The sequence below is a fragment of the Trichechus manatus genome, unplaced genomic scaffold (assembly GCF_000243295.1).
Source record: "Trichechus manatus latirostris isolate Lorelei unplaced genomic scaffold, TriManLat1.0 scaffold00016, whole genome shotgun sequence".
Lineage (NCBI taxonomy): Eukaryota > Metazoa > Chordata > Mammalia > Sirenia > Trichechidae > Trichechus > Trichechus manatus.
This window is the reverse complement of record NW_004443952.1, coordinates 21667867-21689919: the sequence shown is the minus strand read 5'-3', so window position 1 is coordinate 21689919 and position 22053 is coordinate 21667867. Positions and strand designations below refer to the sequence as shown.

General features: G+C 48.3%; 1 protein-coding gene across 1 annotated transcript in view; it reads left to right on the top strand.

Annotated features, from left to right (window-relative positions):
* The window catches only part of COL15A1 (collagen type XV alpha 1 chain), a 118193-nt gene that overhangs the window by 82155 nt on the left and 13985 nt on the right, over nucleotides 1-22053 (top strand). Inside the window, exons 16-32 of the mRNA XM_012554375.2 lie at nucleotides 2334-2369; nucleotides 2778-2918; nucleotides 3280-3348; nucleotides 3661-3696; nucleotides 3809-3892; nucleotides 5997-6062; nucleotides 10146-10208; nucleotides 12778-12846; nucleotides 12956-12991; nucleotides 13846-13899; nucleotides 13988-14047; nucleotides 15471-15539; nucleotides 15672-15713; nucleotides 18222-18267; nucleotides 20538-20618; nucleotides 21297-21346; nucleotides 21459-21560. Of these exons, the coding sequence (XP_012409829.1) occupies nucleotides 2334-2369; nucleotides 2778-2918; nucleotides 3280-3348; nucleotides 3661-3696; nucleotides 3809-3892; nucleotides 5997-6062; nucleotides 10146-10208; nucleotides 12778-12846; nucleotides 12956-12991; nucleotides 13846-13899; nucleotides 13988-14047; nucleotides 15471-15539; nucleotides 15672-15713; nucleotides 18222-18267; nucleotides 20538-20618; nucleotides 21297-21346; nucleotides 21459-21560 (1104 nt within the window). The remainder of the gene's footprint in view (nucleotides 1-2333; nucleotides 2370-2777; nucleotides 2919-3279; nucleotides 3349-3660; nucleotides 3697-3808; nucleotides 3893-5996; nucleotides 6063-10145; nucleotides 10209-12777; nucleotides 12847-12955; nucleotides 12992-13845; nucleotides 13900-13987; nucleotides 14048-15470; nucleotides 15540-15671; nucleotides 15714-18221; nucleotides 18268-20537; nucleotides 20619-21296; nucleotides 21347-21458; nucleotides 21561-22053) is intronic.

The window sequence follows — 22053 nt, the reverse complement described above, 5'->3', positions numbered from 1 at the left end:
TTACCAACTCCCCCTCCCCTCACTCCTCCTACACACTGGGTCTCCAACTTAAAATGACTCACACCCACATCCACAGCACCCCCCACACAGGTGCACAGAGAACCAGCCATGCACTGTCCTGCAGGTTTGTCCAGGGTAATTCTGGGAGAGAAATCACGCGTGTTTGTCGGTTTCTGAAATCTGCCAGGAATCCTAATTTACGTGTGGACATGATGCTTCCTTGGGAGTCCTTAGGTGGCACAAATAGCTAAGCACTTGGCTACTAACCAAAAGGCTGGCGGTTCAAATCCACCCAGGGGAGCGTCATAAGAAAACCCTGGCAGTCTACTTCCGAAAGATCACAGCCATTGAAAACCCTATGGAGTGCAGTTCTACTCTGACACACGTGTCACCATGAGTCAGTATTGGCTCAGTGACAATGGGTTTGGTTGTTTCTTTTTTCCTTTTTTTTAATGATGCTTTCTGGTCAAGTAAAAGCTGACTCTTGAAGGACTCAAAAATTTGCATCTTTTCCTTCTGAGAGCTTGAGGGAAACTTGCACATGGCATTGTGAAAAAACAAAAATAAACCAAGGAATATGATCTGGATGTAGAATAAAGAAAACATATGTGTTTCTCTTTATTCCATTGTATGTATGTACCATATTTTGTTTATCCATCTGTCTGTTGATGGGAATTTAGGTTGTTTTCATCTTTTGGCTATTGTGAATAGTGCTACAGTGAACATTGGTATACAAGTATCTGTTTGAATCCTTGCTTTCAATTCTTTTGGGTGTATATCTAGAACATGGTACATGTATACAATGGAATATTACTCAGCCATAAAGAGAAATAAAGTCCTGATACATGTTACAATGTGGATGAGCCTTGAAAATATCATACTGAGTGAAATAAATTAGTCACGAAAGAACAAATATTGTATGATTCCACTCATATCAAAGATCTAGAAGAAGCAACTGTACGCAGACCTAAGGTTATTAGTGGATACCAAAGGTGGGAGGGAGGGGATAAGGAGGCTCACTGCTTAGGAGACCCTGAGCTTCTGTCAAGCATGAAGGAGAAAGTTGGAAATAGATGATGGTTTACAACGTGATGAACACAATTCACTAAATTGCACATGAGAATAGTGTTGAAAGAGCAAATATTTTGTTACAAATATATTCACCACAATAAAAAACAAACAAGAACACAAAAGGATACACACAAAAGAAAACATATGGGAAAGAAAAGAAACAATCTCAGGGATGTTACACAACATCAGATCCCCTGACACATTAATCATTGACTCCCCTCCACAATATCTGCTCTTCAGCTTGCACACCTCCTGTGACAAGGTACTCATTTCCTGCCCAGGCAGAGCCTCCCACAGTTGGGTGGATCCATTCATGGGGACGTCTTTCCTCATGCCACGATGAAAGCTGCCTCCCTTCTCACTTGCAGAGCGCCTAGCCCAGTCAAGGCTGGTGTCTAAGTGGGCTTTGAGTGCAAAAATTCAGTGCTACTCTAGCATCCCTTCTGGCAGCCCTCCCCTCTGACCTGAGCTCACAGCTGGCTTCTTTCTGTGGGATCCACATCCGACACCCAGGAAATATGTACTGTGATCCCCCGCTGGGGTTGCACGAGCAACCTGCTTCCATGCAACGCCCCCCCCCCCCATTCTGTCCTGCTAGCTTGCGGTCTTTAGATTTTTCCAGAAGAGAATCACTCATTCCAAGTGTCTCCCAAACTCCAGACGATACATACAAGTTATTGGAGCCCTTTCACTTGGCTCAGAGTAGAGGAAGTCCCCCCTTACCTCCATCATGGGAGGGGTGGAGAAGGGGACCATCTCAGTACACTGACAACTTGCCAAAGGAATTCTTCCTTTGTGACCTCTCTTTGGTTTTTACACCTGAGCAGGTGATGGACTAATACTGTAAACCCATTGAAAAATGGGTTTCACAGCTTTCAGCATGCCTCCCGTAGTAGACTGACACCTAGTGTACCATACTCAGTGGCTTGGAGACATCAGCCAAAACCAGGACAGAAAGAGCCCCATTTTCATATCCTGTTACTTAAAAGTGCATAGTCTGCATTTTCTTACCTATGAGATATATATGAATTACACATACCTATGAGATGTATCTGGAGCCCTGGTGGCACAGTGGTTAAGAGCTCGGCTGCTAACCAAAAAATTGGCAGTTCAAATCCACCAGCTGCTCCTTGGAAACCCTGTTGGGCAGTTCTACTCTGTCCTATAGGGTTGCTATGAGTTGGAATCGACTCAATGACAATGGGTTTTGGCTTTGGTTATGAGATATATATTACTTAACTTTTGATTTTTTTCTTTTTCAGGGAGCAAGAGGGCCTAATGGCTCAGTTGGTGAAAAGGTAAAAAAAACAACAAAAAAAAGGTTTTCCCCTTGTTCCCCTCCTTCCTTTGGTTTACTGTAATTGGATTGTTGGGCTGGAGTATTGAATGTATCAATGTCATGGAGCAGAGAAACTCATCTCAGAGGAACTTCTCAGGGGAGGTAGAACAGCTGGGAGTAAAGTCCCTTTGAGGTTTTCTCCTTCCTCACCCCCTCCCCACAAGTGCATTCAGATGCTGGGAAGCAGCTTATCTCCAAGAGAAACATCAATTAGCAAGACAGCTGCTCTGTGCTATGAAGCCGCACCGATCAGAGAATTCATCAGCCTAATTAAGTTCAAAGAATGCCTTTCTGACTCAGGCGTGGTGCACTCTTCCTTCCTGAGTGAACGCAGGGCTGGGTAGTCAGTCTGTCCTCTTTCTTGCAGGGTGACCCCGGCGACAGAGGCTTACCAGGGCCCCCAGGCAAAAATGGACAAGTTGGCAGCCCAGGGCTCATGGGTCCCCCAGGGCCTCCTGGGCCACCTGGACCTCCAGGCCCTGGGTGTGCTATCGGTCTTGGATTTGAGGTAATTGCCCTCTTTTTTATGGTTAAGAAGCCCTCGTGGAGCAGTGGTTAAGAGCTCGCCTGCTAACCAAAAGGTCAGCAGTTCAAATCTACCAACTGCTCCTTGGAAACTCTGTGGGGCAGCTCTACTCGCTCTTATAGGGTTGTTACGAGTCGGAATCGACTCGACAGCAACAGGTTTTGTTTGGTTTTATGAGTTAAAGAGCTATGTACACTATGGCTACTGGGAAGGCAGCTAGTCCGAGGATGGGGCTACACGGATTCCCCTCTGGGCTTCCAGCTCCCAACACCACACCTGGCACAGGTAGACGCCCAGGACATGGTGCCTGGGTCTGAAGTTGTCATTCTTTCTCCTTTCCTAGGATACCGAAGGCTCTGGAAGCATCAGGCTGTTGAGTGAACCTAGCGTCTCCCCACCAACGGCTTCATGTGTAGGTTGAATTTTGAAACTTTCATTATGAGAGTTATCATGCCGTTACGCTAGAGTTAAGGACCCAAGGAGGAGAGGCAAACTCCCCTTCCAGAGTCTGGTCCTTTCGCTCTCTGTGGGGTATTCCTTCCTTCAGACTCTGGAAGGGGGACTTGCCTCTCATCCTTTGCTCCCATTGCCTGGGACAAAATCAGTCCTAGAGCTTAGGGAGAGATGGAGAGATGGGGAATGGATGGGAGTGAGCCAAGCGAATAGAAGAAAACCAAAGAATTTGTTGTTGTTTTTGTGTGTTTTTTGTTTGTTTGTTTTGCAGGGTCTTAAAGGAGAAAAAGGAGACCAGGGACCCAAGGTGAGGTCACAGATCTGAGATGGGTGTGTGTTGGGTGGGTGTCTTTTCAGCCTGGTTCTAGGAGCATTATCCATTTACAGTGAATCTTCTTTTTCCTCACTGCTGGAACCAGGGTGACAGGGGATTGGATGGAGCCAGCATCGTGGGCCCCCCTGGGCCCCGGGGGCCGCCAGGGCACATCAAGGTCTTGTCTAGTGTGAGTATCATCCAGATCGGAGCTTAACTCACGCATTTTTGGCCTGGGTAAAGCAGAGAGGAGGTTGTCCACAAGTTGGCTGCCTTCAGATGTGCTGTTATGCGGGGGACATGGAGTTAGCATCTTGTGCCCAGAGCTTCCACCAGCCAGCACACCTGTCTGTTCTTACCCTGTTACCATCATTCTCTCTCATGGTGCTTCCAGAATGCTCTTCTGGTTGACAGCACATGAGGACCAGCTCAAAAAACAGCTTAGGAGCATGAGAGGTGTTGGGTCTTGAGGAAGCCCTGAATAGGCACCACCCAGCCGGGTTCTGAACAAGTGGAAAAATTAAATCAAAGATTGAGAGGAAGGCCCAAATACCACCTTTATTACTGATAGAGGTGAAGTCGAAGGGCTTAGAGTATGGGAGAGCCAAATGTTCCTGTTAACTGAAGCCCAGATCTGGCAGACTTGCCCTCCAGTCCCTGGGTGTACCCCCTGGAGGCAGGCAGATCCCAGGAGGAAGAAGGGTGGTGCTGAACTGAGCATGCCCATTTATGCTTCTCCAAACTGCCAATCAGATCGACTACTCCACCTCCCCAGGGGCAGAGTAAAGGGCCAAGAGATGCCTCTAAACGAGCTCCAGTCATGTCAAAGGCATCATCTGAAGTAGGGGGAACCATCCCTACCCCCACCCTCATCAACAGGGAAGTCAGTAATGTGTTATCATTAAGATCCCTGCAGGGTAGGCCTCCGTATTCTGGACCACCCATCCCGCCTTCAGGTCTTTGTACAGCAATGGCCTGTTAACATGCCTATGTTCTCCACGTGGTCCTAAGGGTCCTTTTCATCTCTGAATCCCAGTGCCTGGCCATGCTCAATCACTGTGAGCTGAAGGAAATTTTAGATGTCGTGTAATCCTCTGCTGGAACCCACTCAACGGCACACCACAATAGCAAACACCCACATCCATACCCCCCATATCAGGTCCCATGCTAGGCCCTGTGGGTACAAAGATAAGTAAGACACAGTCCCCACCTTCGATGGGTCCCCAGTGCAGGAGGGGAGAATGGCTGTAACAGTCCTATAACTGAAATGCAAAGAAACATAAGCGGGCGAACAAGAAAGGAAAGATGGTTTGGGATAGGAGAGATCAAGGAAGGCTTTCTGGAGGAGGTGTCTTTGAACAGGGACTTGAAAGCTGAGGAGGATTTTACCAGGTTCGCCTGGAGTACAGGGCTTTCAGAGTTTAGGTGGCAGGGCCACCCTGAGCCAGAGAACAGAGGTAGGAACATGTGGGTGTGTCCAAGGCACAGGAGCTGACTTGTGTGAGAGAGCCAGCATAGGGTGGGTGGAGTGGGATGGAAATTTGGAGAGAAGACTGGAATGTGGGCTGGGACAAGATTGCAGTCCACTTAATATTAGGACATCACATTTGGGAAAAATCATGGCCTCCTGAGAGAAATGATGTCACACTGACAGATGATAGAAAGACAAAAAGCCCCAAATAACAGGAAAAAGGATGACTGGAACAACAAAAACAAAATTAGGATTAAAAACTATCAACTGTGTATAAGGATGGAGAGAAACAGGTACTTTCATATGCTTCTGGTGGAAGTGTAAATTGCACAACCCCCTTGGACAGCTTTTTGGCAGTCTGTTAAAACTAAAAATGTCCATAGCCAACAGTTCCACATGGAAAGATCTCCAAGCTATATACTTGAGTGAAAAACACAAGTTGAAGAACAATGCATACAGCCTGATGCCATTTATGTAAAATAACCACCCACACATACACCTATGCACACACAAATACAGGAATAAACAAAACAGCACTGTATATTTTCTGTGAGTGTGTGTATGTGTGGATTCAAATTTTTTAAACGGAGAATACATTCGTGTATTGCGCAATGTAAACCTTAATTAAAAGAAAAAAGTGATAAGGCAGCTCAGGGCTGTTCTGTAAGACATGAGAGGGGTGGGTGGGCTCGCGATGGGTTTGAGGGTGTTAAGTCTGCCTGTGTTCTGACATGCTGGGTGACTTTAATTAAAGCCTCACTGCCAGAAACAAGGCGGACCACATGCCATCCTTTGTCCTCATTGTCTGGTTTTTCTCTTTCAGGCTTTGATCAACATCACCCATGGATTCATGAATTTCTCTGACATTCCTGAGCTCATTGGGCCTCCGGTGCGTGTCCCCAGCTGCCCTAGAGTGAGGTTCCTACCCAGGTGTCCCTATTGAAATAAATTCGGGTTGGTTTGGAATCCATTTAGCTCCTGAAGCATAGCATTAGAATATGTGACAGTAGAGTGGAAAGAGAACTTTGCATTTTTGAAAAGTTACTGTCACAGTAATTCTGGTAATGCAGAGTTTTGTCCAATGCAGTGGAAGCTTCCACTCCTATGCATCAGAAGTACGTGTACTGGAATTCAGAGAATCTTAAGTAACAAACAAATTGATGTCTGCACAATGCTTTTGACCTGCTTTTATTTGCATTACCTCATTTCACAGGCAAGAAAGAGCCTTGAGAGATCTATCGTTGTGTTAATGGGGAAACTGAGGCCCAGGGAGGGAACATGACTTGCCTTGGTCTTTTGAGCCCCATTTTAAGAGATCAGGCAACTGACACATAAAGAAGTTAAATTATTTGTTCAAGTCCACAGTGTTGGTCCATGGTAAGACAGGACTCAAGAGAAGGAAGTTTCCTCCTCCAGACTGTGCGATAAATCCACACTGCATCTTCCAGTGCCTGTTGGGTGGCAGCTGGGGAAAGAGGAAAGAGCTCTGACTTTGGGCTGCTGGGGTCCAGCCCAGCTCCACCACACATCATGCACCACTATGAGCCTCTGATTCTCCTCTCTGGCTATATCTCACCAGACTTTGGGGCAGCTTATAAGAGGTAACAAGTGTGAAACTGCTTTGTAAGCTGAGGCACTCTGCACAAGCTGAAGAGTCTTATCCTTCCACAGCTGTACAATCCAGATGTCTGCTGGGGCTGCCCAGCACTGCAGATCCCAATAAGGCTGGCCCAAAGCCCCACCCATGTCCACAGGGAAATCTAGTGCCCTCCCCAAGATTTCTGCAAGTATCTGGGAGGTTCTTCTGGCGCCAAGTTTTTACTTCTGCTGAGTGACCTCTGTTTGTGGTTGTCTTCCTATCTCTAAAACCACCCACTAATCACACCCTAAAATAAACCAGCCCACAAAGCAAAGTCCATACACAGAGGGTCTTTGTTTTCACCAAACTATTTTGGAGGTTTAGGGTGATAGGCAGATTGATACTGAAGCAAAACACAGACATGCTTAAAAGCGAAGATCGGCGTGCGTCTCTGTTCCTCTAGTCCCTGGGCCCTGCCTGCCTGCACTGCCATACTCGCCCTGAGAGCTCCCTTCCTCTCCAGCTCAGAGCAGGCGGACTCACTGTCCTTCACTCGAGCAAATCCAAGCCTTCAGTGGCCCCCTCCGTCCCTAGTGGTTTCTCAAGCTTGTTCCTACTCAGAGGCAGTGCCCTGTCTGAGAGGGCTCTAGTCCTGGCTGGTACCCTTATGCTTCCCTGCACCACTACATACACAGTATGTTGGGAAACTTGTGATATCTAGTTAGATTCCTCTCTATATTGTGCCAAATTCATAAGCCTTTAATAGCTGCAGGTATCTGGGGCTGGCAGAAAGGAGTGAACCACAAACTCTGTGTCCCAGGGACTTTCAAATGGATGGAGGTAAACCTTCTGGCTCCTTTGAGGAAAAAGAACTGAGTCCTACAAACATGTTCCCATTTCCACCTCCAAATACAGCATCTTATTCACATGCCCTGGGCTCACTCCTCAGAGATCAGGAATATGTTCTAGTAAGAATGTTTATCGAGGTCCCAAGTGCTGCATTCAGGGCCCTGAGAGGTTTCAGATGCTGAGTGATTTCACAGAGGAGGCTGCCACGTAAAATCAAGAGAGTTCTGGCTCAGGGCAGCCAAGGCTCTGGGTGCCTGAGAAACTTCTGGTTCTGCCCCCAACTAGCTGTGTGACTCTGCATAGGTTTCTTGCCCTCCTGGGCCTCAGAATCCTCCTCTGCACAACGGGCTGGTGAGCCCTGCATATGGAAAAATGCTTAGGCCTTTGGAAGGTGCTGGGAGGGAGTAGACCAGTGTTCCTACTGTGTCTTTGGAAAGGCTGTCTCTAATCTGGCCTACTTTACCTTTGGTGTGTCACTGGGCCAGAGGGCATGCTTGGGCTGCCAGGATTTCCAGTAAGTACTCGGTAGCTCTCTTCCATCTGTGCCCATGGCTTTACTACTTCACAGTCTTTGCCAATTCCGTTCCTTCCACCTGGAATGCCATTTTCCTCCATCTCTGTGTGCCCAAGGTCTAGCGTCATCTTGTTCATGTAACCTTCCTCATTGCCCCTGCCTTTTTGATCTTTCCCTTTTTTGAGTCCCGTGAGGCTTTGTTTTCACCTCTCCTGTGGTTCTTTTCTGCCTTGAATTATAGTTATTTGTGTCCTTGTCCTTTGTTCTCATCCGTACTGTGAAAAGCTTCTGGAGGGTTGGATCTCTTTCTACCCCAGAGCCAACTGAAGCCTGAGAAGTGGTTGACTTCCTGTAGATGCAAGTGGATGAGTCAAACATTTCAAGTAGTTAAAGCCCATCAAAGTCCCCAAGGGGAAAGAGTGGTGGCGATAGGGGACAGGGGAGGGAGGTGAACCATGGAATAGAACTCCAGTAATTAATAGTCTGTGTGCACCACTGTCAGGCTTCCACCACAAAAGGTGAAAATGCCTTTCTTTGTAGAAGTTTTATCTAAAAGTTTGAGCCTTTACTTAAGCCCACCTACCTGGCCCCAAGGTGGGACCTGCAGGGTTTCTCTAAGACACTGAATGAGTGGTTCTGGGGCTCCATCTGAAAAACCGAATGCCAACAAGTGACAGCTTCTGCTTCCAGGAAAAAATGAAGGAAATGTGTCAAAAATGTAATAGAAGCTGGTTCTTGATTGTGGACTTAGAAGTGATTGGTTGTTCTTTATGCTTTTTTGAATTTGGTACATTTTTTCCAGGACTCTGTCCTATGATGATGCTAAAGATACACATGAACCAGACATTCAAAGAGAAGAGAGTGGCAGCCATGGAGAAGGCCCCTGTGTTAGGAAGAGAAGAGTCAGGCCTTTGGGCTCCAACCCCAGCTTGGCTGCTTCATGACCTGGAGCATGTTCCAGAAAACATTTTCCTGTAAATGAGTGGTTCTATGTTCCTGAGGGAGCCCCAGGCTCCTCAAAAGAGCCTCCAAGGCCACTGCAGGGCATGAGGAGGGGGTCGAGCAGCAGGGTCCAGGCCACAGCCTTCCAATAAGGGAAGCTCCCTTTTGACGTGTTTTATGTATCGAGCTTCCATTTAAGACTTTATTTGGAAAAAAAGGAAAGAAACGCAATGAATTTCACTATTAAAAAAAATACTAACAGCAAATACCAAAAAACCAGTGCTCTAATGAGTAACTCACTCTTTAACTCAGGAGACAAGACAGGAACTTGTGAAAAGTTACATGGCAGGAAAGTGTTGAAATGCCTTTTTGGGCGGAAGTCATTGCTGTGTGAGTCATTTTCACAGACATTTAGTGTCTGTTGGAGTTGAGGTCACCTCTGACTGGGAGATCTAGAGGATATGTGGGATTTGGCTCTGCAGAGAGGGGTGGATGGGCATTCCCGGCAGGGGGATGGCGGGGGCAGAGGGGCAGAGGTAGTAGGGAATGCAGAGGGTTAAGGGGAGACGAATCACCCCTGGTGGTGTGAGGTGGTGTGGAAGATGAGCTGCTGAGGCTTGGCTGGGGTGGGCTTGGGATGTCAGGCTAGGACATTTGGATCCCATCTCATAGACAGTGGGGAACCAGAGAAGGAGGAGGAGTCATGGAAGATGAATGGGGTGGGGCTGCAGGATGGCCTGGTAGAGCAGTGTGAGCAGAGGCAGCAAGATCAGATTAGAGGCTGTTTCCGTAACACCTGGATGGAGGAAACTGAAGTTGAAAGAGGTGTGGAGCCTGCAGGTCTCCTAACACTGTGCTGTTTTCTTTCTTTCTTTCTCTCTCTTTCTTTTTCTCTCTCTCTCTCTTTCTCTCTTTCATTCATTTCTGGAACACTTAAAATTAGGAAAATACCACAGCTAATTGTGATTTTCCACCTAGCTGGGGACTGGCGCTCTCTATTCTACTTTTTTTGGAAAAAAGTATTTCTGATTGGTTAAAGCATTTTAATCTTAACAAATAACAACAAACCCTCCAATAATTCCTTCCAGGGCCCTAGAGGACCAAAAGGTGACACTGGCATACCTGGCTTTCCAGGACTGAAAGGAGAGCAGGTAAGAGGGGCCTAGGTATCTGAGTAGGATTGTGCTCCAGAATTTGCTAAACATTTCAAATTGGCTGAAAGTAGCTGTTAACTTGCTTTTTGTGTTATTATACATTAAGGTATAATTCATATACATAACTTCACGCTTTGGAAGTGTACAATTGCGTGGTTTTCCGTATATTCACCAAGTTGTGCAGGACATTTTTATTATCCCCAGAAGAAGCCCCACACCCATTAGCAGTCACTCCCCAGCTGTTAATTTGTATAATTTCAAAGTTCCTCCATGATGAGGGTGGCCTGTGGGTGGTGCAGTGGATTTTCATCATAGTTTGGGAAGAGAACTCAACCCAACATTCCCTTTGAAGTGTTCTCACAGGTGCTATACTTTGTCTGGAGCCATGGTGGCACAGTGGTTAAGAGCTCGGCTGCTAACCAAAAAGGCTAGCAGTTTGAATCCAGCAGTCGCTCCTTGGAAACCCTATGGGGCAGTTCTACTCTGTCCTATAGGGTCACTATGAGTTGGAATCAACTCAAAGGCAAATGGGTTTGTTTTTTTGGTTTTTTTTTTGTTTTTATACTTTGTCTAACTGCCTATTGGGCACCCGCATTAGAATGTACAGTCTCTGAGGGCAGGCCTCATGCCAGTTCCTTTTGTAAAACTCTAGTTCTTAATTGGGCCTGGCACACAAATGGCACTCAAAATATTTATTGAATGAAAGACTATATCATTAGTGAATGAAAAGAATGATAATTCTTAGAAATTATAAATTGGGGCATTCTGTAGTTGAATGGCAGTCTTGGTCCAAAATCTTTGGAGTAAGTATTTAGCATACAGAACACTGCTTAAGAACTCTCAAGGACTTTCTTTGTACCTTTCCACATCTGCCTTTTTGAATTGACTTCACGGTTGGTTTTTATAGATAAGGGGGAGGGTGATATCTGTAAACAGATATAAAAGACTCAGGGTTATATTCATTTATTCATCCATCCATCCATTTACTCATCCATCTATTCATCCGACTACTGGTTCCCTAAGGTGTGCTAGCCAGTTTCCTATACTAGGCACTAGGGATATAGAAATAAGGTACAGGGAGCAGGGATGCAAAGAGCCGACAGGGAGCACGGTCACGACTGTGATAGAAGCTTGTACAAAGCCAGTCAGAGCACTTTGCAAGGAGGGTCTGGGGAGTCAAAGAGGGTGGGTGTGCTCTCCAAGAGAAGAGAGCATGAGGCTTCTGTTCTTCCTCCTTCCCCCCACCATTCCACCACTGTCCCCCAAGGAGGAGGAGAGGGACTCCAATGCCTGTTGGACCACAATTCCAGCAGGTGGAGGGTTCACTGTGCTAGGTTTGGTACTGCATGGGGGTGATGTCCTGGGATGCTTTTGTTGCCATGGGCCTGAGGGGATGGGATGGGACCAGGGCAGCTCTAGCTGGGGAGGAGGCTCAGTCATGTTTCTCTCATGAAAGCAAGAGTGGCTCTTGCTTTAAATGCCCTGTTTCCCATGCGGCTCAATCAGATGGATCTAGAGGGACCTTCGTGCTGCCCCCACCACTAACCTCCTGCCACCTTGAAAGACTGGGATGGGCACCCAGACAGCTCTGCTCCGGCCATCACAGCAAATGCACTTTCTCTCGCTCTACCTCTAATGCTTTTGTGCTTGCTTCTTCTTGCTGCTGGCGTGCTCAGGACTCCTTTCCTCACCAGCGGAGTGGTAAGATCCAAATATCAAGTGTGGGCTTATGGGGATGGAGCAGAAGAGGCTGCTCTGCCAGCTTTGGTACCACTGCCCTCAGCCCTGTTGAAAGGAGTCTTCGTTGTGGTCCAGCCCAGCTCCCTAGGGGCCCACATTTAGGTTTAGGGCCAAAGCCTGAGAGTGATATAAAAGGTTTCTCTACTTGCCCTTATTCTCTGGACATATATCTTCTCAGAAGCCTCCTGGATAGTAGATGGCTTTGCTGAAGACAGCATTTGGGGCAGGGCCTTGTGTTCCTGCCATCAGCCCATCCATCTCTCCCATTTCCCACCAGTGGGGTAGCTTTGCCTGACCAAGTGAGTGTTTGCACAGGAGCCTGAAATTTGGGGAGCAAAGTTCCACATGGAGACATGAAGCCCCTACATTGAGAGGCCTTAGTGTTTATTCTTTCCTCTCCTTTCCCAATTTCAGTTGTTTTAACATGAATAAAGATTCTTGGAAGGAGCAGACCTCAAGTTGAGTTGTCAGGAAAGGAAACCATCAAATATATCCTGTAGGGTTGCTGTACAAGAAGGTGTGAGAACGACCGTGTTGGGGCTGGATCTGGAAGGGCTGACCAGCAGGGGCGCCATGGAGGGGCATGGAAGACCATGGCCTGTGCTTTAGGACAGTAACTCTGACGGCACATGGAGGGAATAGCTCAGAGAACATCTAGTCAGTTAGGCAGTTGTCTGCCTCCCATAGTTGGAGGGAATGTCTGAACAGTGGGGCTGGATGAAGGCAAGAGAAATCATGGTGGTAGAAGGTATGAGGCCTTAGTGACCCTCTGGATAAGGTGGTGAAGAAGAGACCCAACCTCATCAAAACATTCTCTGAATTGCAGGGTGAGAAGGGAGAGCCAGGCACCATCTTGACTGGGGACATTCCTGTGGAAAGGCTGAGGGGGAGAAAGGTAATTATGTCATCAAACCCTGAGGGCATACATCTGCTTCAGCTTCCCATGTTTTTTGTGCCTCAAGCAGTGTTCCTCTGAATGACAAGAGTGTGTCTCTCTGTTTTAGGGTGAACCTGGAGTGCATGGAACCCCGGGGCCAATGGTAAGTGGAGTGTCTCTCAGCTGGGTCTGTACTGGGGCTTGAAGCATTTGGCACACTTTGGCTCTGTTAGATTTCCTTGTCCCGGTTGTGAAAATACAAAGGGTGTGGGACAATGTGCAAACCCAGCTATAGGAGTGGGCGGGCCCAGGCCCCAGGTGGAACGTATTCTGGGTGTGTCATCGGTGGCAGCTTAGGCCAAGTAGTGTGCATCCCCCGCCTAGAGGGCGTGAGGGTTCCTGCAGGAGACTGGAGGAAGGCAATAGCTCTGGAAACCTGTGGGTCCAGACAGCTAGTGCTGGAATAGGCTATGCCCATGCTTCAGGGGCTCAGCTGGAGGATGAGGGTGCCAAGATAAGACTACAGTCCTTAGGGATGGGTAGAAGCAAGGCAGGAACCAAATCCTGGAGTAAGGTCTCAGGCAGGGCTGGTATGAGGGCTGAGGCAGGGATGTATCATTCAGAGTAGGGCACGTGTGAGCCCTGGGGCACAAGACCAGGACCATGGTCTACTTTCTGAGCTGGTCCAGCACCAGGCTACCTGGGAGCTGAGGCCATGAGCTACTGACCTCTTGCTCCTTAGTTTGTCTTGGAAGACCACGGTCTGTCTTGGAAGACCAGGGTCTGGGAGGGGGTAGAATCAACAGGAGGAAGAGGGTGTGGTGAGGGGTTGAGCAAGCGGTTCCAACTGTGAGGAGAGAGGGTGGCAGGTGGTCATGTCATCATTTGCCCTTGTCCTCCTTTCTCCTACCTATGGTTCATCATCGCCACTGCCCATGAGGGCAAGCTGGGTACCGCTCATCTCCACAGACCTGGAGTTTCTATTCTTCCCTAATCTCGTATTCATTCTGCCTGTAGGGGCCCAAAGGACCACCGGGACGTAAAGGAGAATTTGGCTTCCCTGGTCGACCTGTAGGTATCAGTGTCCTCAGACGGGATGCAAAGGAGGGACACGTGGGCCAGGCAGTGGGTTTGCTAAAGCGTCTCATGTGGGTTTCAGGGTCGCCCAGGACTGAATGGCCTCAAGGGTGCCAAGGGAGATCGAGGGGTCATGATGCCGGTGAGTGCCACAACCACAGCCCCCATTCCGCACCGTCCTGTGTCACGGAGCCAGGAGGCCTGTGTGCACAGGGATGGGCAGAGGGGCTGGGTCCAGTGAGCAGGCTTGCAGACTGAATGTTCGGGAATGTTTTACTTCCTCCTCCACTGCCACTTCCACAGATCCTCTCACCCAGCCCTGTCCTCCGCTCGCTCTCAGGAGGGTCCCTGTCACCTAAAGCAGCTTAGGAGAGACCCGAGGGAGGGTGGTAGAAAGAGGCCCTGGGTGTACTCAGGAAATCTGGTTGCAAATCCCAGGTCTTCTGACTCTAGTGGTGAAATGCCCCCCTCCCCTCCTTTCCGCAGTCCCGGGGACTTCACACATTAGTGGGTGCTCAGTAAATGCTCGTGAGTGAATATCAAAGGCACATCAGCTACTTAGGCAGAGCCTGACAGGATGGCAGTACCTTGGGGCATCAGCGGATACAGGGGCTAGATGAAGGAAAACGACGTTCACTGAGCACCTACTATATACCAGACAGTGTACAAAGGGCTTGAGACACTCTGTGGGGCCCTTGTTTTACACAAGAGGAAACCGGGGCCTAGAGAAGTTAAGTACCCACCCCAGGCCGCCAACCCAAGATGCCAACACAGCTCTAGGTCCACCGCTGCTACCGTTCATACCACACTGCCTCCGCTTCGTATGTCCAGAAATCAAGAAATAGAATTTTATTGAAGCACTGGGGAGTGACTAACACTCATCAGGGCCGCTGGAGCTGTTCGTAAACCATACACTGATGCCTTAATTTGGGATGATCAATACATCTTCCACAGGGGCTCGACTCCTCATGCCTGCTGATCAGAGCCTACGCCTCCTGCAGCAAGGGGCTGCTTGGGCTCCAGGTTTGAAGGAGAAAAAGTTGCCTGGTATTGAGGCCAGAGTGACCCAGCCTTGAAAATGACTCTGGTATCTAATAAGAGTGGACTGTTTGCATTTATGAGGCACTCTCGCATGCATCGTATCACATGAGGGACCCCCCCCCCGCCCGGCCCCGGACCCGATCTCCACGCTGACAGAGAGGACGTCAGCTCAGTATGGACTGTGCACTGCTCTGCGAGTCAGAAGCTGGGTTCCAGTCTCGGTTCTGCCTTAAATTGCTGTGTGACCTTGAGCAGGTCACTTCTCTCTGGGCTTCATTATCTGCACTTGTAAAGCAGGGATAATAGTTGCTGCTCCGCTCTCACAGTATGGTTTGTTGTAAAGTGCAAGGTCATGAATGTAGAAGTGCTCTGTAAAGGGAACTGGTCTACCCATGGAAGAAGTTGGTCGGCTTCGGAAGACCCTGCGTTCCTCGTTGTGTTCTCAAGCTCTGAGGGAGGCTGAGGCAGCTGCCTCTGCACTGACACTACCTTAACTCAGGAATGGCCTTGCTTTCCTTCCTCAGGGCCCACCTGGCTTACCTGGTCCTCCAGGCCCCCCAGGACCACCTGGAGCTGTGATTAACATCAAAGGAGTAAGTTGAGGGAGCAAGGGGGACTTCAGCACGGGAGCATGGAGTGGGCACTGGGCTGGCCTATGCTAGAATCTGGTGTCCTGGGGTTGGGTAGGCTAATGGCCTCACCTCTCTTGTTCTCATTTCCCACAGGCCATTTTCCCAATTCCTGCCCGGCCACATTGCAAAATGCCAGTAAGTAGACATATAGTCACTGCCTTGAAGAGCAACTCTTGAGAAAAAGATCAGCCTCTGTCTTGTGCCCCTTCTTTCCATGAACATTCTCTCTGATGTCTTCTAGCACCTTCGTATAGACCATTAAGTGTCTAGAAGCTTTTAGATAATAACTCGTGGCAGTGAAACATCCTGGATCTTCTAAGTGGGCACACACTGCCAGCATACTTCTTCCAAAGCAATTGAAAAAGCATGGCCTTTTGTTATCGTAACCACATTGGCTTCATGCTTGGAGCAGTACCAAAAAAGGGGAAATAGACCCCTTAAAAAATACAGATGAGGGAAAAAAAAAAAAAAAAAAAAAGAACACTAAAAAAGCACTGCCACCCAGTGGTCTTTGCATTGGGAACTTTGAGCTAAAATCTGTTACTGACCATGCTCTGTCCTTTCCCGTTATCATGTTACTGCACAGCACACAACCTTGAGAGGCAGGGATTATTGCTCCCACTTTATAATGAGGAAACAAACTGTGACTCAGAGAAGCTAACAGACTTATCCAAGGTCGCCCAGCAGGACCCTAACAGAGCTGGGATCATAGCCCAGGTCTCCTGACCACCAAGCAGATACAGACACTCTAAGCCTGGAGGTCAGAACTTGCCAGGGTCTCCCAGCCAGTCAGTGGCACAGTCCCTGTGTTTTCACTCTTGTTAATAGAGTCCTATTTCTGTGGGAAAACCCAGGGAGGGTGGGCCTCTCTCTGTGTACAGGCATTAGTCATGGAACCATTCATCCAACAAATAATTATTGCACACCTACCAAATGCCAAATCCTTCTTGGCCCTGGGAACACAGGAGTGAACTAGACAGGTGTGGTCTCTGCTCCCAGGAGCTTGCAAATTACAATTTAGAAAGATTCCTTAAAGTGGGGACATAATTAATGCCTGTTGGAGGTGGTGATGAGGCTTGGGTCAGAGGCTTCAAGATGACGCAGTTTGGCTGAGTGTTTGCCTAGACATCTGCCCGTGTCTGACCTTTGAAGCACCGAGTCTTCACACTGGGCCCGGGAACTGTGGCCTGGAAGGCAGAGGACAGGACCCACCGGCTGAAGGTGACTAACATGCACGGGCTCCCAGCTCGACAGGAGGGCAACAGCAACCCAGAACAGAGCTTTCACGCGCTTGCATCGATGGGCTCAAGAGACCATCCTGATAGATGGCTGCATCCCACTGCCTAACGTGCAGACAGGGACACTGCAGCCCAGAGAGGCAAAGCCCCACCCCCAACTAGCATGATTTCAGGCTGCAAATGGACCAGTCATGTGACAGCACTTGACAAACTTTACAGTGCTTGGAAAATGCTACTGCAATTACCATGACCTATGCTATGACCCTCTACAATAACCATGGCCTTTAGGGTCATGGAACACCTTAAGAGAAGCCAAAGACAAGCTCAAAGTATTTTAGGTGAGTTTTTGAGTTCACGTGGCCTGGCTGGACACCATGGCACCTGGGGCACGGACATTTCCTGACCAGTTTTCCAAGTGGACATTTTGAAACAGAAATGCTTCCTCTCTTGCCCAGCATTTCACATCACCCTTCTCAACCCAGCACCTTCCAACAGCATAGCAATGTACATACAGCTCATGCCTGGAGTGGAGGAACTTTATCAGCATAGCTGCAAGATAATAGCTTGGTGCTGCAACTTTCATCCTTAACCTAGAAATGTTTTTCCTGCAAAGTTTCCTACCCCAACCCCCATCTTCTCTTGGTGACCCCTCAGCAGCTTGCAACCCACCACCCATAAGCACAGAAGGATGCTGGTGCCAAAGGGATCGCTTTGATTACACACACCAACGGGGGAAAAGGTGAAGGTGGGCTATGGAAGCAGGGTTGCAGGTGGCTCTATTTTAAAAAGTTAAGGAAATGCAGGAATCTGAGAAAAAAACAGGGAAGGAATATTATCTGAAACAGCTGGGACTCCAGACTCCTGGCACTTTATGGGGAGTCCAGAATAACCCCCCAACTCTAATGATAACCCCTTAATTATTACCACTGCAGTTAGCATCTGTTCGATATGCTTATCTTTGATTATATACAGTAGCAAAGCTAACGGCTGGCCCAGCTTCATGGCACTCACTGGAACACTTGACCTCTCACATGAATCAATCCTAATTATAAGAAAGGAGTCCAAGGATGCTCATCGTTGGCCAAACCAGCACTCCCCTGGTTTGTTGTCTTAAAGCCTTGGGCCTCCCCTATGCTGAGGTTTTGACCAATAGGACCTAGTTCTGTCTACTCCAGCCCAGCTACATGATGGGCCTCCCAACTGAAGGCCTGGGATACCTGTGCATCTAGGGCTGCTGGGGGCAGGGGACGGGGCACTCTGGCTTTCTGGGCCTCCAGAGCCAAGGGAAGGCCTGGCTCCATGACATTGCCTCTCCTGCCACACACCCCTGGAATGGTGGCTGCATAAGCATGCAGACACCAGGGCAGGATTTGTGATGTGTGACCTTCCTTTTCTCTCTCTTCAGGTTGGTACCACTCATCCTGGGAATTCAGAACTCATCACCTTCCATGGTACACCAGCCCTTCTTCACCTTATGTTTCTCTGGGACATCTCCTGACCCTAGTAGCTCTGAGGAAGGTGGTTTCCATTTGTCCAGTGCTGGGTGCAGAGTAGGTGGTCAGGAAGGTCTGACTGTGTGGCTGGGGAGGGGGTGGTAGCTGAGCCATAGTGTGGAGTTGGGAAACTCTGTGTGGTTTTGTCACTCATCTGTCCATTCTACACACCTTGGCTGAGCCTCCTAGTTAGCAGGAAGCACTTCATTTGTTAGTTGGTTCATAAAACTTTCCCTGATGCCTTCCCCTTGCTTGTTGCTATTGCATGCACTGAGCCAAGACAGATGAATCCTGCCCTGTTCCTGCCACCTAGGCTGTTAGAGTCTATTAGGTGAAACTAACTATTTGAAAAACAACTATAATGCAATGTACCAAGAGCTATGATACCGGGAAGGGCCATGGGACCTTGGAAAACCTTTGCCTTGAAGGGTTCTGGGACCAGCAGCATTAGCATCACCTGGGAGCTTGTTAGAAATGCAGACTCTCAGGCTCTGCCACAGACCTACTGAACCAGACTCTGCATTTTAACAAGCTCCCCAGGTGATGTGTATGCACAGTCAGGGGTGAGAAGTGCTGGCTTGGAGTTTCGAGTAATAAACGTCATCATGGCCATGACCTATTGAAGGTTATCTACAAGGCATCAGAGAGGGAAAGGCCATGAGATAGAAACCTACAGGTGAATAGTCACTCTTACCCTCCCGGTCTCCGTATCCTACCAGACATTTGTCCCCCTTTTGATTAAGAGTCTGAATACTTCCGGTTTAAATAGGGGAAGATCTTTTTTCCAATATCCACCTCCGGCTAGTCTCTGCTACCCCCAGCCTGTCAGGTGGCAATCTCCCTGATGATATCTGGTCCCGTGCGGTTTTTTTGTTTGTTTGTTTTTTGTTTTTGTCACTGTCTGTAACAAACACCCAAGTCTAGGCTGTTTTAAAACTCTGCTCAGATCCAATTCAAGGCTCTCCCTTCTCCTCTGGGGCAAGGTGGACCTTGGAGAGGAGGGTGTGGAGCTGGTTTTGCTTTCTCAGATCCCCAGTTGTTCCCCTTCCCTATGGGGCCTCTGTGGGAGAAAGGAGAGGGAACAGACCTTTCTGGGTGTGGCAGCCCCTGCCAAGCGCGTGTCCTTCTACTCACCGTGGGTGGTTACCACTCTTCCCTGAGGTGAGCAGCCACATCATTGAGCTGGTTATCCTTCTCTCTGGTCATCACCACTGTCTGGGGTCTTACTGTAGGAGGTGGAGGCCCCACAGGCCACACTGTCAGGTCCTCAGTCTCAAGCAGCTCCCCCAACATCAGTGAGGCCTTGCAAGGTACAATTGCATCTTCCCGCTGACCCCAGGATGGCAGCACCACACCACATGACTCTGATGCTCACTTTCCTTCTCCCATGTTGGGAATCCTGAGCCTACAAACCTCATCTACCCTTTGTACCCCCATCTCTAGGCTCCAGAGATTGCTCTTTCACACCTCTTGGGAACCAGGAATTCAAAGGGATGTTCTGTCTGTCTAGTCTAGTATCCACCCCACCTACCATGGTGGCGAAAGGGGGTAGCTTCCCTTCCCAAACACTGGTCTCCCGAAAGGCTCCCTTCTGCACCCCACTCCCATATAAAGAGCTGGGGAAGAAGGGAGTGGCTGTAGCTCCAGTTCTGTGAAAAAGGAGCTTCTCGTAAGCACTGTGGGAGAGGTGAGTCACTGTACAGTTTGCATTCTTCCAACTTGTAAGTGGAATACTCAGTTGTCCTTTGCGGGCCCTAGTCACCAACTCAAAAGATTCCTCTTCTCCCTTCACACTACTATGCTGCACAGGCATGGATAAGATGAGATGGAAAGTTGACCTGGGGTTGAGCCTTAGTCTGCATTCATGAAGCCATCCACGTGAGAGTTAATTGTAACTTCTGCTGGGCTCCCATGATGCTCGGTTAGTATCTTAATGATAGCACTTATTTCATCTCGCCTTGTATTATCATTAGCTCTGTCTGGCTCCCCCACGAACTGAGCTTTTCAAGGTCAGGAATTGTGTCTGATGCATCTACCTCTGCTCTGCCCATCATTTAGCAAAGGATTTTATAGATAGTGACTCCTCAGTAGGCCTTTGTTTGTTTGAGTGGACTTTACTAAAGGGCTCAGTTTGAAAATTTGTCTTGGAAAGGTTTTATATTGAATGAAGGTGATTTTCCACAATCTTTTTTTTTTTTTTTTTTTTAACTGTGTGTGTTTTTTGGCAGGTGTTAAAGGAGAAAAAGGTTCCTGGGGTCTTCCCGGCTCAAAAGGAGAAAAAGGTGACCAGGGAGCCCAGGGACCACCAGGTAATCCAACTCTTGTTCTAGATCTTACCTTGGGGTTTTATTCCTGAGAAATGTGACCGAGCTAGAGAATAAGACTGATTAAATTACAGCCCTGACCTGAAGCTGCACTGAGTTCTAGGGAGAGCCAGTTATGGGTGTGGAGGGTCCAAGGTAGAAGGTTATCAAGAGAGACCAGAAGTCCCGTTCCTTCGTGTTTCATATGTGAAATGAGGCCCAAAGAGGGCCAGGGACTTGCTCAAGATCCCAGTGGCTTGGGTACCAGAAATGCAAAGGGATGTTCTGTCTGTCTGATCTAGTGTCCACCCCACACACCGTGGTGGGGAAAGGGGATAACTTCCCAAATGCTGGTCTCCCGAAAGCTTCCTTTCTGTGTCCCATTCCCATATATAGAGTTCGGGAGAAGGGAGTGGTATAGCTCCAGATCTGTGGAAACAGTGCTTCTCACAAATGCTGTGGGGAGGTGGGTTGCTGCACAGTTGGCATTCTTCCAACCTTGTAAGTAGAATACAAAAAAGTAGGGTAGGACCCACTTCTGCTTCTAAGTCATTGGTTATTCAATTAGACAAAGCTAGTTCACTTCCTCTAGGATGTAACAGTGGCTGCCAACTGGGAGACTTTTACTTATTTTTAAGTTTCTGAAACTATGATAGTGAATTTTAGGAAGCATTTCTTTTTTAGGTCCTCCAGTTGATCCAACTTATCTGAGACATTTTCTGAACAGTTTGAAGGTGAGTATTTCTCTACTAAACATTTGGCCAGTGTTTCCAAGTTCTTGGGCTTATGTCAGAAACCAACTTCATCCCACTCTTACTAAAATAGTCCTGTGTTCTCTGCTTCCAGGGAGAGAATGGAGACAGGGGCTTCAAAGGAGAAAAAGGAGACTCTAACGGCAACTTCTTTGTGCCTGGGCCTCCAGGCCTGCCAGGAAGTCCTGGACTGGTGGTGAGTAGTGACCTCTCCCAGTCGTCTTCCCTGAGGAGTTATGGCTTTCCCTGAAGGCCCCCAATAAGATTAGGCAGTTGGAGAGTCGAGGGTCGGTCATAGTACTACCAGCTAGAGGCAGGACTTGGGCATTGGCCAGCTCTTCCCTCATACTTGCTTATTGATGGGGAGCTTGGCTGAGGCCCATGGAAAGGGAGCTGGCCAAGGATATATGCATTCAGGTAACTCCAGGCCATTAACCACACTGCCTTATTCATGTAAATGGTGGGAAACCCACTCAACACAAAGGGGTTATTAGTGATGGACACATCAAATAATCGAGGCAGAATGGGAAGCGGGGAGATGTTTTTAGAGGGGCTATTTGATCTGAAAGGTTAGAGTTTTGAGTCTACTCAGAGGTGCCTCGGAAGAAAACCCTGGTGATCAGCTTCTGAAAATCAGCCATTGAAAACGCTATGGAGCACAGTTCTACTCTGACACACATGGGGTCACT